Source organism: Strix uralensis, chromosome Z (assembly GCF_047716275.1).
Source record: "Strix uralensis isolate ZFMK-TIS-50842 chromosome Z, bStrUra1, whole genome shotgun sequence".
Classification (NCBI taxonomy): Eukaryota; Metazoa; Chordata; class Aves; order Strigiformes; family Strigidae; genus Strix; species Strix uralensis.
Genome location: NC_134012.1, coordinates 79,090,875 through 79,109,057, shown reverse-complemented (window position 1 = coordinate 79,109,057; position 18,183 = coordinate 79,090,875). Strand labels below are relative to the sequence as shown.

At 39.9% G+C, this 18,183-nt stretch overlaps 1 protein-coding gene across 3 annotated transcripts in view; it reads left to right on the top strand.

Annotated features, from left to right (window-relative positions):
• Window positions 1-18,183, top strand: part of LOC141937656 (transducin-like enhancer protein 4) — a 99,775-nt gene that overhangs the window by 22,485 nt on the left and 59,107 nt on the right. For all 3 annotated transcript variants that reach the window (XM_074855675.1, XM_074855674.1, XM_074855673.1), the window contains exon 5: window positions 9,225-9,287. In XM_074855675.1, coding sequence (XP_074711776.1) covers window positions 9,225-9,287 — 63 coding nt within the window. The remainder of the gene's footprint in view (window positions 1-9,224; window positions 9,288-18,183) is intronic.

Sequence of the window (18,183 nt, the reverse complement as noted above, 5' to 3'; positions counted from 1 at the left end):
ATGTGCCCTACTTATACCCCCTTAGTAATTTAGGTAACTTTCACATGTTGAGTGTTGATTTAAAAAAAAAAAAAAGACTGTCAAGGTGGAAAAGGAAGAAACATGTCTTAAATGTAATCTGATTCTCAGATGATCACTTTATTCCAGAAACTGGGACTTGGTAAGTGCCACCAAGAAGTGTGAAACATTTATCTTCAGAAAGAATTAACGGGTATCATACTTCCACTTGGTTTAAAAATTGAGATAGTAACATGCCTTATTTGAATTAGTGTCATTGCAAGGATCCAAAACTGAAGCTTGATTACAGCATTGCTGTAAAATCCACTGCACTATTCTTTCATCTCTTTTGGGGTGTTGTTAAAATGACACTTTTGTGTACTGGCTTAAAAAGGGTAGGATTTTTGTCTATTATATCAAATATAAAAATTGGTTACCTTAATCTATGGAAATTGCATCTGAGTATTGCTCATTTTCATAGTACAACGGGAAGCTGCAATGGAGAAGGAGTTAAAATGTTGTTTCCTTTGTGTAGACAACTTTTTCTTGAAACAAATACCATTTTTTTTTGCTGCATTTCTTAAGCTAATTGATTGCCATTCACCATGTGGTGTGAAATTGCTGGATAGAAAGAAGAAACAAGGGATCGAAGGCAAAACATGACGAAGTTTTCAAACACTGTAAGAATTCTTGTAACCAGACCTAACAAATCCACTGAATGTAGATCAGTATGCTTTCTGGAAGCAAACATAATCAAGTGTGATTATCAATGAATCAGATAGGCTATGGGCTCCACCTTTCATGATCTGCAGGGCTGAGGCAGGTAAGCAAAGGAAATCAGAGGTGGAAGAGAAGAAGTAATATTGTTCCTGATGCAAAAGGACTGATTCCTGGCCTCCAGATGAATCTGGAAGGAAATAGAGTTCAGCAGTCACATTGCTTTTCCTGTTTTTATAGGGGACTTCTGATCGCTGCTTTTATAAATTTATTGATCACATTTATGTAGTTCATTAAAACCTGGAAGAACACAACACTTGCTGGAGAAACTAAACTTTGTTCTTTTTTTGTCAGACTAGTACGTGTTACCCTTGGTTGCAACGTTTTCTGCAAGCTTCAAGACTGAACAGTACGACTTTGTAGATGTAACTGGAAGTCTGGCATAATCTTCACAGTTCTCAACCATGATAGCTATCAGCTTCTTGGTGATTAATATTTGGAGCATACTGCTCCAGAGTAAGAAGAACTGTAGCCATGATACAGAGAGTGCATGCAGGGTAATGGGTGCCTATAGCTACTTCTGAGTCTTCCTTTGTGTGTATTTGCAAATGAAAGGTTAAGTGCTGGTGTGGATCAGAAGTGGACACTGACAGCTCTATTTTGTAGAGGGAAAACGATTTTAGTGTTTATTTTATGGTAACATTTAAAAAGATCAGCAGAAGCCCCTTTCCTAAGCACTACCTATGTAAATTTTAAAAGCATGGTTTCTTTTAGATTCAACTGCTAGAGGTTTTCAGCTTTTTCCTGAAATGCTGCATTCTTAATATTTTTTTTTCCAGGGCAGCTAAGGACACCTCAACTTAAGCATAAGCATACCAAGAACACATTTTGACCATCTCTCACCCTTTTTTTTTAGTTTTTTGTGACATATACATTGAAATTACTGATCTACAGTATTTATTCCTGACTATTTTTCCTGCTACCTCAGAGAAACAGAGTATGAACTTGTGATGAAATAAATAGGGGACTTTCTGCACTCAATTAAATTAAAACTGCATACTAAAACCACTGCATGCATACAGTTGCAATGACAGGCTCAGACCAGCTTGTGTCATTTCCAGCAGGCGCAGAACAACTGTGGTCAGACTGTTTGGAAGGATGTGTGATGGGAGGACTTGAGTAGTAAGAGACTGATGATTGTGCATGTGCTGCTGTGTTTCAACTGTTGTGGGAAAGATTAAAATGGGAAATTCTGACCTAATTGCAGCTAGGAAACAGATGCAAAAGACTGAACTTGGAGCTGAAGCTGCCTTGGTGTGATGCCACAGGTTTATACACTTAAAAAGGTTTTGTTTTTGTGAACTATGAAGTGAGATTCCTTCAGTTGGTGGAGAGTGGTGGAAACTTCTTATCCCTGTATTATGAGGCCATATTTCACAAAACAAGTATTGTTGTGAAATGCGGAGGATTGCTGGTAGGTGAAGGGATAGTACCTTATAGAGAACTTCAGAGCTCTGCTGATGGAAACAGCACCTCCTATAGCAGTGTCCCCTTTTTACTTGTTTCTCTCTGCTTCTTCAGCAAGTGTTTCCTGCTGCTTTTGCGGAAAAGAAATTGAAGCCAGTCTTGCCATTTCAAGTTCCACTTGCAGCTTTTTTTTCTGGATGTTCTGTGAGTGCTTGTGGCAGGGCAGGGCAGGATTCAGGTGGCTACCTGATGGCAGCCTGAACAACTGAAGGGGTATGGGGATCTCCAGGCTGTGCATTTCTATTCCCCTACTTTCTGGTAACAGTCGATACTAACAAAAAACATTGACTTCCTCAAGTGACAGGCTTGAAGCATGTTTTTATGTCACCTTACTTGACTTGCTTTTTATGGTCTTAATCATGAATGATTCAATATGTATCCTTTCTTGCTCAGTTGAGCTTCACGTGGTTCTTGAGACATTAAATAAAAGCCATGTCATATCAGTTCTCTTCAGTAGTCCATGCGTCGGGATGTACATTAGAAAATTGATTTTGAAAATTCTTCCGCTCCAGTTTATTGCTCATGTTGCTGTCTGCAGTATTTTGTGCAAAATAAGCACCTAAATTAACTTACAAAGGGTGAGCATCAAGTTTACAGTACTTCCTGAGCTTTGCTGGGATGTTTGTAAAGAAAGTGAGGTGGAGAATGTACCCGAGATTATTCAGCAGAGTCTGGTGGTCCCTCTTGTGTTCAACTCGTACATGCATTGCTTAATCTCCTAAACTTGAGCAGTTGGCTTAGTGAAGAATAAGTTTTCTGTTTAGTATCCTTCTCACCAGAGAACTTTTCTCTCTGCTCTCTTTGACTACAAGACTAGACTCTTTGTGGCTCAGTTTTCAAACACCACTGCTTTAGAGCTCAAGAGAAATTTTATATTTAGGGCTTGCAGTGTTTCCTCCAGTTCCATAGATCTGGAGTAAGCACTTCCAGACAACAGTCTGTGATTAAAACAAAACACATTCTTCTTTATGAAAGAAGAGTTAATTTTCTGTGAAATACTAAGATTAGCTTTTTTGCTTGCTTTATTCAGAATTGTGATATGTCTCATACAGTGTAATAATGTCTTTTGTTCTCACTAATTTGTGAAATGCTTGCTTAGATATTATGGGTGTGTGCATGTGTTCTTGGTAAGCACTTAATAAACTAGATTGATCTTTTGGCAAAGGCTGAACTGTGTAGAACAAATTAAACCTGAAATAACAGTTGTTTCAGATTATTTTTCTGGAAGTGTAATTGCATATATTCTTTTTCCTACTGGCTGCTGAAATGGGTTTCCCAATAGTGTTTTATTATTCTCTTTTATTTCAACAATACATATATAGTAGTTTTGTTTCCATTCCACTGACAGACCTACAGCCTCCAGTGGTAATTCTTTACCAGCAATTTTTTATAATTGTAATAGCTATGGAACTTTGTGAAATATAGTGGAAATATTTTTCTGAAGTTTATATACTATAAATAAAATCCCAATTCTCTTTTTTCCCTCTGCCAAAAAGGAATGCAAATGGGGATTTTTAAGCAACAAATTGATTCTGAACTCCCTAAGTATTAGAACATTTCTGAGTATTTTAATATTTGGAGTTGATATGACTCTTGCTTCTCTTTTAGTCCCCATCTGTGCTAAGAATTCGGACATATGCTAAAGTACTTATCAAGGCACTTAAACACATTTCCATATTTTACCATGTGCTTATGTCCTATTTTAGCTGTGTGTGGCAAGGTTTATTGAATTAAACCCCTACGTTGCCATCCTCAAAGGGATTTAGGAGTCTAATGGTCCGTCACATGCTCCCCTCTGAGTACAGCTGCTAGCTGCAGAGCAATGGTTGTACCCCAAGACCCTGCTTTGCTGAGCCCCCTTCAGGGGCTGGGTTACCTTCAGGGGCTGGGTTATCTCGCAGGACCTGAGGTGTAGCGTTGCCCACAGGCTTATCTTTGAACATTTTTCAGAATGCTGTATTACGAACTCAAGGGTCTAGTTTTTAGGCATATTTAGGCAATTATATACCATTTAACCATCAACTTTGGTAAAAAAGATTTTGTTGGCTAAATCAGCTGTTGCTCTTGTACCCACGAAGTAATGCTGAGGGATTGTTAACTGACATGGGTCTTCATTCCCTTACTTGTATCAGATTCTGGCACAGTGATTTTATTATTGTTCCGTTATAGGCATAACAGAATGAAAAATTTATTAACATTGTAGTTAATAAATACTTAATCTTTCACTCTCTTTTTAAAAAAGATGCCATGTAAGTGGCTATGAAAAGAGCTCAAAACTATTAATATAGTGTCTTTTGTAGGTGTCTCCTAAAGGAAGGAAACAATACAAGCTTGCATTAGATAACTAAAAAGACTATTCCAGCCTGAGCCTTCCCTGCCTGTCTCTCCCTCATCTCTTCTGGTTCCATGCTGGTGTGTTTTTATGCAAAACCAAACATCTTTTGTGTTTAGGGAAAGGAGTAATAGAAGTGTCGGTGTTTGTTAACATATTTGACAAACTGTGGCAGCAAAAGCTATCCTTTTTATGTTTTGGCATGAACAATCGCCCTTTTATTGGGCCATTAATGCTATTTCAGAGCATCACTCTGTATCCACAGGCAATAATTTAGCAGCTGTTTATCAGGAGCTTTCATAAAGCTTTGAATAGTATTATAACATTCAGTAACCCTAACAACAGCATTTCAGAATCTGTGCTGGTTTAAATGGGATATCCGTGAATGTAGTTGTTCAGGGATGCGTGACCCACATAACCTATAAATTTGATTGGAAGTAACAGTCCTGGCATAGGCTGATGGATAGCAGATTAGAGCCCTGATTAACCATGTGATTCACAGGCTGGGAATATATTGTCCTAAGAAAGATTCATCAGATGCAATCAGAATTTCAAGTGGTCAGAAGAAATTCAAATGCTCTGTCTGCCTTCCGCCCCCCTCCTTGTGCTTTTCTTCTTAGGTTGCTCCCTGTAATTCATTTATTTATTTATTTTCTTTCCAGAGCTGAGAAATACTTCTTTGATGAATCTGTTCCTCACCCTAAAGCTGTCTGTCTGTTATTCATCAGAAAGCAGGTTGCAGTTCAGTGAGCAGAAGAAACGATTTTAATAGAAGCTGTGCCAAGGGCTGTAATGCATCATTTTAGGTCCCTAATTACATTACAATGACAAATATCAATGGTGACAACAGCAATAACCTACATCCTTTAATGGCTATGCTGGAAAAGGAGTTTGGGCGCTGTGCCATCAGATTAGACTTGGTTTCAAAACATAGGCCATTAGAAGTGTGTGTGTCCACAGTATTATTGGCTGATAACTGAAGCCTAGTGGAAAGGCCCGTAAATAAATGATGCCTCTCTAAAGCCTGGTCCCATGGGACAAAAGAGGCAAAATTAGATGACCACAGAAACAGCCGTGTTTCCGAGGCAACTTTGGCTTTCCACTGAGGAATTGACTGCCTGATTTTATGAAAACATACTTTTTCCTTCTCCTGCCAATTAGGTTGATCATGAAAAACCCACTGGCCTGACATCTAAGAGCAAAAAGAAGATCCTGAAGTGGTTTTTAATGTGGGGTTTTAAAAATCTGTATGAGCGGTAGAAATGTGAAGTGGACTTGGGTGTTATTTTGTGTCTGACTTTGTACCTTATGCAAAGAGGAATGAGTTTCCAGACCCCCTCCAATGGCAAGAATAAGTCTACCAAGATGCTAACCTCTGTCATCAGTACGTACAGCTTCAAGTGTTATGGCATTGGCTAACATCTGACAGCTAACTCCTCTTTGAATGTTTTGTGGTAAACAATCAAGCTTGTTGCTGTGGTATCCTGTATAATTAATTGTAGAAACAGTTGCAGTGTCAATGCAGAAAGTACTTTGTATTTACTACATGAAAATGTCTTGGTAAGGTTTTTTTGGTACAGAACATGTCCTTTAAATCATTTGTGTACATACACAGTGTTTTCCTTAATGCCTTCCTGCTGCCTGTAGTCTCCAAAGGTAGGCAGTCTGTGTCTTGGTCATGCTGTGCCTCTACCATCCACTGGTGCTCAGCTGGGCTGTTTTCTTGCTGCCCAAGTGTTGAGAGTGATAAAATGTAACTGTGTGCACAATCACAAAACTAGGATCTCTCATTGTTAGGGGAAGTGAAGACCATTTTAATAAGGGAATAGTGTAAACAGCTGCTTCAGCATAGCAAGGGATTCTCAGCTTTGTTGTGACTGGCCTAGCAGGCCTCTTGCCTAGCTGAGAAATGCTGCTGGGGAACATCTCGGTATCTCTTGAAGATGCTAGCGAGCTCTTTTTCTTCTCTGTAGGTTGAGCTGGGTGCTGTCTCCATCAGCTCGTTTTCCTGCGTACGGCTTGAAAAGACTCGCTGTTCTGCACTCCAGTGGGATTGATATCAAGAGGTTTATTACAGTTGTGTAACCATTCATATTCAGTCACCTGTTTTCAGTTACTTACAGCTTTTTGGAAGATGCTTTTTAGCTTAATGTTTCCCAGGCTCAGAATCTGCCAGAGGTGAATTTTTGTATAATTACTGAGCAAGTATGTTTCAAACACTTTTTGGCCAGAAGAGCAGTAGAAGAGAGACATACTTCTTCTGTTGGGGTGGGGGGAGAGAAGTGATCAAAAGAAAAACATTCTATCTGAAATAGCTTGAAATAGCTGGGATTGAGTACCTTAATTGAGAAGAAATGCCTCAAAGTGAGTTGAATAAAATTATTTTTGTTCAGTAAGGTATATTCTAGTGGAACTAGAATTTACAGTTTTGATGGAGAAGTCGGTGAAGTTTTACAGCTGCATTACTCAGGAGGTCAGATAAGACAATTGTAAGTCTCTTCTGGTGTTAAAATCTGTGAATCTACAAGCCTTTTAAAATTACATGCTGAGCTCCTGCATGGCACTTCAAGCCAGTTTTATTCTCAGTTCCTAAGCAGTGCGGTAGAGGCATCCTGCTAATGTAGCTGTGGTGAAAGGGTGGTCTGCTGAGCACAGCCAAGGCAGAAGCTCCTCCCAGGAGGTGGTAAGGTTGCAACAGGCATTTTAAAGATGTGTAAAAGGAGTTGTTTTGCAGCGGCGAAAAGCATCACATCGTTTTTTACTAAGGCATGTATGTGTGTTAAATGGCAGGTCAGAGGGAATTCGGCTCAAGTCAGGAAGGTGACACTTCAGAGTTTTCTCTTCATATGGAAAAGCCTTGAAGAGCAGAATGTGTAGTTTTCTCTTCAGTTTTAAGGCACTCCAGAGATTCCTTTTTAAAAAAAAATGCAGCGTGACTGGAACCCAAAATTTGGAAGTTACTATTAATGGTGCTTGAACCACTACAGCACAGGTACTTGTGCTGTATATAATGCAGCTGGGCATTATATTATGGTCTACAATTCCTTAATCAAATATTGTTTCTCAACTAATGCCATATTGGATCATGCAGCCTCTCTGACTGAAGCTTAGTTGCACACATCTTGTCGCTCCCTGCACTGCTCTGCGTAACAAGCAGTTTGTAAATCTCTGCGTCAGCTAGCATAGTGAACACTGTCTATTTAAAGGGGTATTTAAGTTTTACATTGTGAGATACCTGATATTATAGGCACATATAGACCTTCAAAATTAGCAGGTAGATTAGCCTTGTGGTGAACAGAACATATTCTCAAGTGTCCTTTAAGGTGTGTATCCTGCTGAAGAAACAGAAAAGGTGTAGTAGATGAACATAAAAAATGTATTAAAATGCATAACTTTAATAAGATGAGGATGTGCATAAACAGTGAAGACCAGTGAGAAGATACTGGGGCAGTGTAACGTAGAAATTGCTGTGTAAATAACCTATGGGAGTTTAGATGGATTTCAGAGAGATGAAGAAATTGTATTGCAAAGTAGCGTGTGTTCACTCGAGTGTATCGCAGTATACACAAGGGGGCAGAGTTAGTTTCACATGTACCCTTACCTCTAGTGTACGATGTCATCTGGTTGCGTAGCTGTGTAACCATAATATTCCTTGAATCCAGATGTGATTCTGATTTTTTGCTGCTAGTTCTGAGCCTTTCTATTCTATTGGTTCTTTTGCAAGTGTTTACAATCTAAAAGACAGCATAGCAAAAAGGCTGGAAGGTTTGCTGTTAAAGAAGGAAGCCTAAATTGCACAAGTGTATATGTCTTCGTCATACAATAGTGATTTTGCAAGAGGAAGAGCATTCTGTCCTAGAGCATAATGAGGAACTGATCCTGGTTACAATTTATTCTAAGAAAGTTACAATTTATTGTAAGAAAGACTATGTAGCTTTAAATACTCTGTTTCTGGAACTGTAATTCTTGTGTTATCTCTCCAAATTTCCTCTGTCTCTATTGAGATTTGCAGATTAAATACACAGAATAAGAATTGATTTCCAGTATGGGAATAAAACATTCTATATTTTTCATTTCTGATCACCATTGCAACATAAAAGTAACTAGTATTAACCTCGGGTTTGATAACAGCATAAATATGATACAAGACTGCAGTATTCCTTTCTAAAATATGCGGTAGAATGATTATCAGTGAAGTTGTATATTGTGTTGCTAATGTTCTCATGATATACAATATTAATATAGAAGTAACTGGTTTATTTGTTCTGTTTGTGTACAGTGGCATTGCTGTAATTGGAAATGATCCTTCTTGTCTCTTAAGGAGAGAGTTTAATTTGATACACAGTATTTTATCTTTTTTGTTACATCTTATGAAGATTTCTACTTTAAATGTCTTTGATTGTGTAATCAGAATTAACTTTTGTGTCAGTTCTGAGTGGTTTTTTAAGGAAAACTTTTTAGCCAGAAATTATTAGCTTTGTAGGTATTGTTGAATTGGTGTCCAAGTACTTTTGTTATTTCAATAATCTGTCCTGGCCAGAGGATGACTAGAGATGAAAAAAACCCAAACAGATGTATCTTCTGTGTTCATGGGTGACAATCACATCTGAGAATTTATATAACTGAACTTCTTTCTTTTTGTCACTTGCAGGCAGAAATTGTCAAGAGGCTGAATGCTATATGTGCACAAGTCATTCCCTTCCTCTCCCAAGAGGTAGGTAGTCGTTTGTACCGATGCTGATCTAAACAATTGCCTCATCGTATCTATTACAAAAGTGGGATTTTGTGTTGAGACTGTTTCCTTATGAATCTCTTGGTGCTTGTAGATGTCTTTCCACTGTGCTGTTGTCACTGTAACTGCATTATCTCCTCCAAGTCCATTATAATATCATTTAAATATATTTATGAAATTGAATGTGTTGTAATGTGCTAAGCAAAATTGTAGTTGTTTAAATATTTTGCTCTCATGTACAATGCAGTTTTTCTCACAGTTATGACTTTGTCGGTCTGAAATCAGAGGACAGCTTGCAGAAATGCTAGAAAGGCATGATTTGTGCTACATTCTTGGCAGTGGGCATTAAAGTTCAGCAGAAACTTCTATTTTGGTATACCAAGTAGTGATGTTCAACACAGTAGGCATACAAATGCAGCTTTTTTCTGCCTTTTTTCTCTCTGCATCCCAGACTACTCATTACCTTAAATCCTTTTATGTTTTCTGTGTATTTGGGGAATATAGATAGAAGATTGAAACTCACTGTGAGCTAATTTCTCTAAGCGCTGATTTTTTCCAAATTATGATTTGCTGCTATTATCTTGAGTGCATTGTAGATACTTTGAGGGGCACTGGGATTTGGGGGAGTTGATGGGAGCTAACAAGGGAGCCTTGGAGCCACAGGCATGTGTGAAGTAAAACGAAAGCATGGTTCATGAAAGGAGACCTCGGGTGCATAACAGCTTCCCCTGCCCACCCACTGGAGGAAAGGGGCTGGAGACTGGGGTCTGCTAGCACAGTCTGGCATGCATCTATTTAATGCATGGTTTCATTTCAGTAGAATTGGTAGCTGAGAAAGTCAAAGCTGGAAGATGTGTTTCTGTGCATTGCATCTGTAAAACATCATGTCTGAGAACATGCCGAAGCTCTTTCTCCCATCTTTTCAGTTGTTCCATAAAATGCCACTGCTTTTTGAGAGAGCTGCTCATCCTGCTGCAAATAAGAGGCTGTGTGCTCGATACTCGCGTTCAGTTAATGTGCTGCATGTGTGCATGTGTGTGTGCATCTGTGTGTGTTTGAAATGAGAATAACACTATCAAAACTGGAACCTGACAATGTTCATGAGTGCTGCTGTATTCTGCTTATAAAGACGGATTTGTGGAAACTAAATGATGTGTAATGATTTAGTAATGTTGCTGGGGGACCAGAATTCAAGTCCTGTGTGGATCTAAAATGAGTGTCTGCTGATTTTGTACTTTGCTACAGAATCTCTGTACGTCCAGGGTTTTATTTGCTGTGCAGGAATAGCACCGCCTATAAAAATGAGGTGTAAAGCTGATTCATACTCATGATAAAGTGAGCACTAAAATGACATGATTTTGGAACAAAGGCAGGGGTGAGTACTTGGCAGACAAAGATGTGATCTTGGCAAAGACATGTGACCGGCATTTCCACGAGAGACATCTTCTCTAGAGTATGTGATACTGTGTTTAAAAACTTTGTACCGGTATACTACTGCTGGTACTGGTACTGCTATTTTCAGCTGAAATGCTAAACAAAGCTTTATTACCATACACAAGTAAGTCACATTGCACTGTTTGCTCTGCTTCCACAAACCCAGTGCATGTGCTTTCTTGGAGTAGGTGTTTCTTACCAATTAGACAAGCAAAGGGATTACATGGGTTTAGAATACATTTGAAGAAAGATGTGTTTGATTCACAGTGACTGCTAGATTTTGGCCTTTGATTTTGGAAATCCTAGCCTCCACCCCCTCTACATGTTCATGTGGAATTGAGGAAAAAAAATAAAAGGAGAAAAAAAAAAAGGCTGTAAATTTTTGAGCTTTGATATTAGTGGTATCCCACTCAGGTAAGCAACGGCTCTGTCCTTTTTCTCTGCTCCCCTATGCATTGTGGTTTCCTGTCCCTGGAGCTAAATCGCCCTGGAGCCATTCTCCTGAAAGCTGGTATTGGTACATTTTAAATCCCTGCCTTAGAGGAGAAGAAGCTCTGAAGGCTGCACATTGTACTTTGTTCTTTTCTTCTATCGAGGAGAATCTCCTATGTGATGCTGACATGCAGTATGGTGAACTATAAGCCAAGGGCCCTGATCACTGTTTTAACAACCTCCTGGCCATCAAATTGGCAGGGAGAGCAATTTTAAGGTAATTCTGGACTTTGCCATTGCAGTAGCTTGTCATTAATACACTAGCTGTAAGAACTATGTAAGTACTCAACTGAGATGATCCAGATTGTAAATTTAGAAAATGATGTTGTGCTCCTTCTGTCATGGGTACAGTGCCACCCAGTGAGTGCTTAAGTGCACCAGTGTCAGAGTGCTTAATGACTGCTATTTACTGTTTTAGGCTTTAGATCAGAGTTTTGAGTTAAGCAGTTTTAGACCTGAAAACAGGCTCTCTTACAGCTTCTATGCTAGTGAGCCTCAGCTTTTTATATCTGTGGCCCATAGTTTCCTCCACTTGTTTGCGAGTTTTGTTTACCAAGTGTTACAGCTCCTCCTCTGTGCATGTTGCATGGTGTCAAAGTTGTTTGGACTACAGAGTAGATGGAAAGGTCAAAAAATTCACAACTTCATGGTTTTTACATGCATTGACAAAGACAAAAGGGAGCAATTCCAAAAAGCCAGTGTACACATTTGTATTGTGTGGAGGCAAGTGTGCTTTTTAGTTTACCTAGCAAGAGGGGAGGGGGACTAGACAGCAGAGAGGGATTGAAAGGGGAAGCACAAAAAAACTTTTCACATGTCTCAACAGTACCATTGATCGTGATAGTTTTCATATTGGAGTTAGGAAAATCTGGGTAATTGTTTGACCTCTGTTAGTAGAAACACTTATTTAAATCAATTTATATTGGCATATGCTGATGAGGCAAGAGAACTGGTCTCCAGATTTGAGTATTCTAGTCTTGGTTTCTGGTTTGTGTCTTTAAAAAGTTAGTGTCTTAGTGGAAGTCTCTGTATTTCATAATCTAGATTAATAGAGAATTGAACTGCAGCATGCTTTTGCTGTTTATGCATTTTGCATACAGTCTTAATTGTGGAATAGTGGCTGAAAAATGTGATCAGGCTCCTTGGTATTGTGCCTGAGGGAAAAATGAACAAAATACAGTGGTTACATGCACTGATGGCAACATTATTACCTCATAATAGCACCAGGTTAACTTGTCTTATTGCTTGTTAACTTTGTAAGGAATCAATGGCTTGTGATAACTCACTTAGAAGTAAGAAATCATGGCCAAAATTGGTAGAGATCTTGTGAAAAGGAGGCAATCATAATACATCACTCTACTGTATACTAGGGTCTGCTTTGTTTCAGGGGACAATTCAGTATTCAGGAAATTCTCCAGGCTTCAGTCAGTTTTACTGTGTTGTACATCATCTAAGCATATACTGAAAATAAAGTTCCTAACCCATCTAAATACGCAGTCAAGTGTTACCATGTTTTTTACATTGACTCTGATTTAAGCAGACTGTAAAAAACAGCACCAAGAAATACAAGCTTCCCATTTCGATAGCAAAGAGTGACTTTGTGGTCAAGGCATGAGATGGACCTCAGGGGTGATGTGTGTTCAATTTCTGCTGCGGTTGCAGGCTTCCTGTGTTGCAACAGTCATTTTCCATCTCCCTGTGACGTGAAATACCAGTGTGCTTAAAGTATTGCAGAAGGTGGAGGGGGTGCATGCAGGGTTGTAAGTAAATTCTTGGAGGTTGTTAGCACTCAGTTAACTTAGTTTTGATCTGCTGCAGCTGGTATAGATAGTGTGATATTCACATCATCAAATGATCTAGCCAGTAATAAGCATTTCATTTTGGGTCTAAAGCTAATTTATGCTTCTTCTCAACAGAATTTACCAGTTGCAACACAGCGTGACACTTGCACAACCCTGTGGCTTTGAAGTTAGGGCTGGTTCCTGCCTGGTTAAGGTGACCTGTGTGGCTGATTGCAACCTGTGGCTGTCGTTGTGGGATCCTGTAGGCTATTGAGTGCTGAACAACCTCATGTGCTGGATAGTGGTATTTGTTCAGTGTGGCTGGAGATACTCATATATCACGGTTACTTTCTTTTGAGTAAATACTGACTGTGTTTATATTCACGAGACGCAGGCAAGCTGGCTGATTTACAGCTAACGATGTAGTTGTGGCAACCTGGAGCTCAGCACAACCTGCAAAAGCTGCTTGAGAAGCCAGACAAATGTTCACAGTATTGTCCCCTGTCAAGTTTCATGCCACACACACCACAAGCATTATGTAGGCTGGAGGAGGCTGTAATAAACTTTTTCAGAAGACACACTTTCCCTTCCAACTGCCAGTGAACCAGCTAATAATAAGCTAGGATTGCTCTTTAAAAGGGATCTTCAGTTCCCCATGCATGATAAGGTGCTCAAATATAGTTAGAAGTACTATAAAATGCCCAGCACTGGCATGCATATTTGCAAACAAACATAGAAAACGGAAATGCTGCATGCAGTCTTTTCCTTTCAAACATTTCAATATTAGTTGATGGTTTTCCTTTTACAAGATATGGGCCATAATGTGCTTGTTCTTCTCTGTACATTCCCTAGAGGTGCTTCTAAAGTTCAGTAAGTTTGGGTGAAGAGTGTGAGATCCATTATATAGAAGCAGAGCAGGAGTCCTTAAATGCTATTCAAAAGCAAGTAGTTGGTCTGAGATTGAGAGGCTGAGAAGACAAAATTATTTTCATGCATCCTAGACTTGCCCCAGACTAGAGTTGAAACAGTAAGTACAAGGAAGCTGCCAGATATCTTTAATCCTTCTACCAAGGAAAGCATCTTATTAGCAATTTATGCATATATTGCTAATTATGTTCTTACATTTTTATGAAGTGGTTTATTATACCTTGTCTGAGTTACAGTGCCTGGATGCAGTGACCCTGCTGGCCCCTTTTAGTTTTCTAAATGTGTGCTCTACTCCACGGTAAATGTGTATTTGCTCTCCAGTTCTCACTAGTGTTTTTGGCGTGGCCTCATCTCATTATGCCCGCCCTAGATCAGGCTTTTCAGAATGGCACTGCTGCAGTTCTTAAGCAAGACCTGGACTGTACTCCCTCTAAACAGATAACACAACAACAAAATAATATGAATAAAACATAGCAGAGCCTGCTTGCTTCTGCGAAGTGAATTGCTCAGTGAGTTTTGCTTTGGATGTTGTTGGCTGTGCTGGAGATGGGCTAGAATTGGGTGTTTTTGACACCAGCGTCTGTGCGTGCATGCCAGGGGGAATTTCAGCTGCTCGATTGCTGTCAGCATGGCTCCCCTGTCATTGGGAGCTGAGAGGAGCTCTGACATGGTATAAAAAGCCAGAGTATTTTCCACCATGCTGCAAGGCCTGTGCAGGAGCCAGGGCTAGGTGACAAGACAGTGTGGTGAGACACTGTGATGGTGGAAAAGCCTACATCCTTCTTGTGGTCTCCATTGTTGCTACCCACTGTGAGACTGAAAGGAGGTGATTTTCCAACACAAGGCAAGTGCAGACACACTTCTCATTATAAAAAGCAAAAAGTGGTGAAGAGAAGAGATGGGGAAGAAGTTAAAAAGGAGAAATGATACTAGTCTGTGTTGACAGGCAGGGCAGGGTATTGAGTTCATTGCTCTGGCCTGTTAAATGCAATGCAAAATACTGTTTTCCCATAACTGAAGAAAATGGGTCTGTCATTTGCTTGTGTGCACAGAGGAAGGCTAGCATTAAATGTGTCTGAAAGCTGCAACCCTGTGTCTATATTTGGTTGGTAAAAAGTAACTCTTTTTTTGTTGTTGCTGTTTTTACTTGGTGGTAAATCACTACGTGATCACTTGATGGGCAGCCTAATATGTACTGTATGGTTTTAACATAATGCTGCTTGTTACTGGCACACTGTCCAGAGAAGGCGTCCAGGCACACAGTAAGCACTGGAGCCATTCATCCTCGGGTACCCACGCGGGCTGGGACAACCAGCTGCCGTCCGGCTCGACAGTCCCATGGGCTCCCTGCCCCACCTTGGTTTCGGGTTGCAGCGGGTCCGTTGAGCTGGGTCTGGCTCCTTCTCTGTATGTAGAGATCTCCACCTGATATTGGAGCCCCCCTTACTGCCCTGGATTCAGAAACGCCAGGGGCAGCCAGTGGGCTTCTTCAAACCTTGCACAGCACTGTGCCATGCCACGGCGTGACTCTACCGTCCTGTGTCTTTTATCCACTGGAGTGTGTGATTTGCACCTGTAACTCGAAGTAGCCCTGTGGTCACTTGGGGCAGGCAGCCCCGTGGAGTTTCAGGGAGCTGAGTGAGAGTCTGCTCAGTTCCTTCAACGAGGTGGAAGTGATGGAGAGGCTAATTACAGACCATCTATTTTGGGTCTTTTGCATACTATGCTGCTGAAGATTAAATCAGTGTTAAAGCAGCTAGCAATAGGACAGTTTTAATTGTCTCTACCATACCTAATTTAGGTTCAGTGTTACAAGGCCCATTGGTTTTCTCCTCTCCGTGAAGGCTTGATCCCAAACCTATTAGAATCAATGAAAGATGCCTTGTGTGGCTGCTTAGGGAAATTCTGTCTTACAGTGTTTTCCAGCAGAAATCTTAAAGTGAGATTTTGGTACTCTCCCCCTCCACCTTCTCTTCCCCTCACCTGGGAATGAAGTAATGTTTTTCTCAAATACTCCTGAGAGCCATTCTTTCTATGTTTTCTATAAAGAAAAGGAAAACATTCAAACTCTTGTGGAGTTGACTTACTTTTCAAAAATGTGGGTGAATTACTCCACTTCTACAATAACTTTGATATTTTCAGGCCAGCTTTCTGTAGGTCCCTCAGAAGTTTTTTCTTCTCTTACCTGTGACCCTGGGAACAGTATTTAAGTAAATGGGTGTTGGAATTGAACGCTCATATATACAAATCAAGAGCTATTCCTTTCTTTGCCTCAGTGCAAAAAATATTACCTGGGGAAATGGTAGGAAAGCAAAGATGACTGTAAACTTATCAGTAAATTATTTTATTTTTTCAAGGAAAATAATTTTAAAGATCTGTAAAACCCATTTTGGGGTTTTTTTTTGATTACTTGATCAAAAATGCTATGAGCCATTTTTGGTGTGACTGACCTCCACCAGAAAATGGTGGTGTAATTTTTATGATCATCCCATTGCCATATAGACCCAGGTGTCACCAGGCTTTCAGCTACATAGTCAATGAAAGCTGTACCTGTTCTTAACATGTGGTGACCTGGAGATGATAACACATCGGTCAGAAACTTGAGGGTTGAATACCATAATTTCCTTTTTACTGGTTATCTGTGATATTGATACACCACTGTGGTTTTATTTCTTTTTTTCTGAATGCCAAGAACACGGTTGCTCGTGTTCGGACTGCTTTTTGTTCTTTACATTGTCTGCTTATAAGTGACTGATTTGGTTTATGTTAGCACTGTAGCTGTACAAAACTCTAAACAGGACTGCTGTGATTCTCTTTGCAGCAGTGTGTTATTTGCTTTCCTGGCATTTTCTTCATTTAACTCTTCTTTGGTTAAAAACAAGCAAACCTTAAAACCATTTTCTTTCTTCCGGGAGTGTTTCTAAATTACCTCCTTCGTTATTTGCATTTATCCATTTTTTGTAGTTCAGGTCAGCATTTCTTGCAGTTACGGGTGGATTTTTAGTCTTGCTTTTCTGAGGGCTTTTATGGGAGAAAGTTTATAAGTGAAACTGCCATTTTTGTTTGTGCATTGCACTGAGAACCGGCAGATTGGAGACTGCTAAGCCCCTGAGGTAGAGGAGCCCTTCCTTATGGCCCCCTCTCCCAGTGGGGCTCAGGGTGCTGCCTGGGGAGTCTTTCTGATGCTCTTTACCTACTCTTGTGTTAGAGGAAGTCTTGAGGATTTGGGTCCCCACCTTATTTTATGCAACTTTCTGCTCCTGGTAAGGATGCACAGGAGGTGTTGCTGCATGGTCTGTACCTTGGCTTTGTTCTTCCTGGATACAGAGCCATGGCAGGGCAAACTGGAGGCTTTAAAGAGACCCTCTCAGCCCTTGCATTAAACTTAGCACCAACGAACATCTAGATGTTGGTTTCAATACAAAGTCTCATTGTTATGGTTTCAGCACCTCTCAAGATAGACAGGACCTCACTCCTCTTTGTGTTCAACCTGTGGCTGTAAATCAGAGATGACTCACTTCCAGTGCAGATCACACAACCTACTTGCAGTTCTCCCTGACACCCCCTTGCACCAATTTGTTGCATGTAATCCTGATCATGCGAGACTGCCTGTGCAGATAAATTGGCCACTGGTGGAGCTCTGAACAGGCACAGATCAGGTTGCAAGATGAGGACCTTATTTTAGCTGTAGTTGGTGTTTTCAAGTAAATATCAATCAGTTTTCAGCATACAGCAATTTTGAATTTACTGCAGGAATAGAGTATCACTCAAACTGAGATAATATAACCACCGAAGCTTGTAAACTGTGTTGTTAATTAGACCATGTGTTTTTGATGGACTTTTAAAGCTATTAAAATTTACATGTTGGGGATTGAAATAATTAGTTCTCTTTCATGTGATTGACAGAATTGTGAATGGCATTTTAAATTTCTTTGTTATGGTTGAGCTGCGTTGAAATGTACCTAGAAGGAGAATCTGTATATCCTTCAGTGATGTGGGTGCCATGTGGTTGTTGAAAATACATACCTTTATTTTTCAGTATGTTTTGGTGTTTGTTCTTTTTTAATCTCAAAAGTTTCTGGGGCTGTAAGGAAAGTGGCTTCCATTTTAAGTTGACTTGTAAATTGAAGAGCACACTGTGCTGATGAACAAAAGGAAGACAGTTCCCTGTTTCGACAAGTTGTAAAATAGCTTGTTGGGGAGCAAAGGTGTAATTCCTGGCAAGTAATGGCATAAAAAAATCC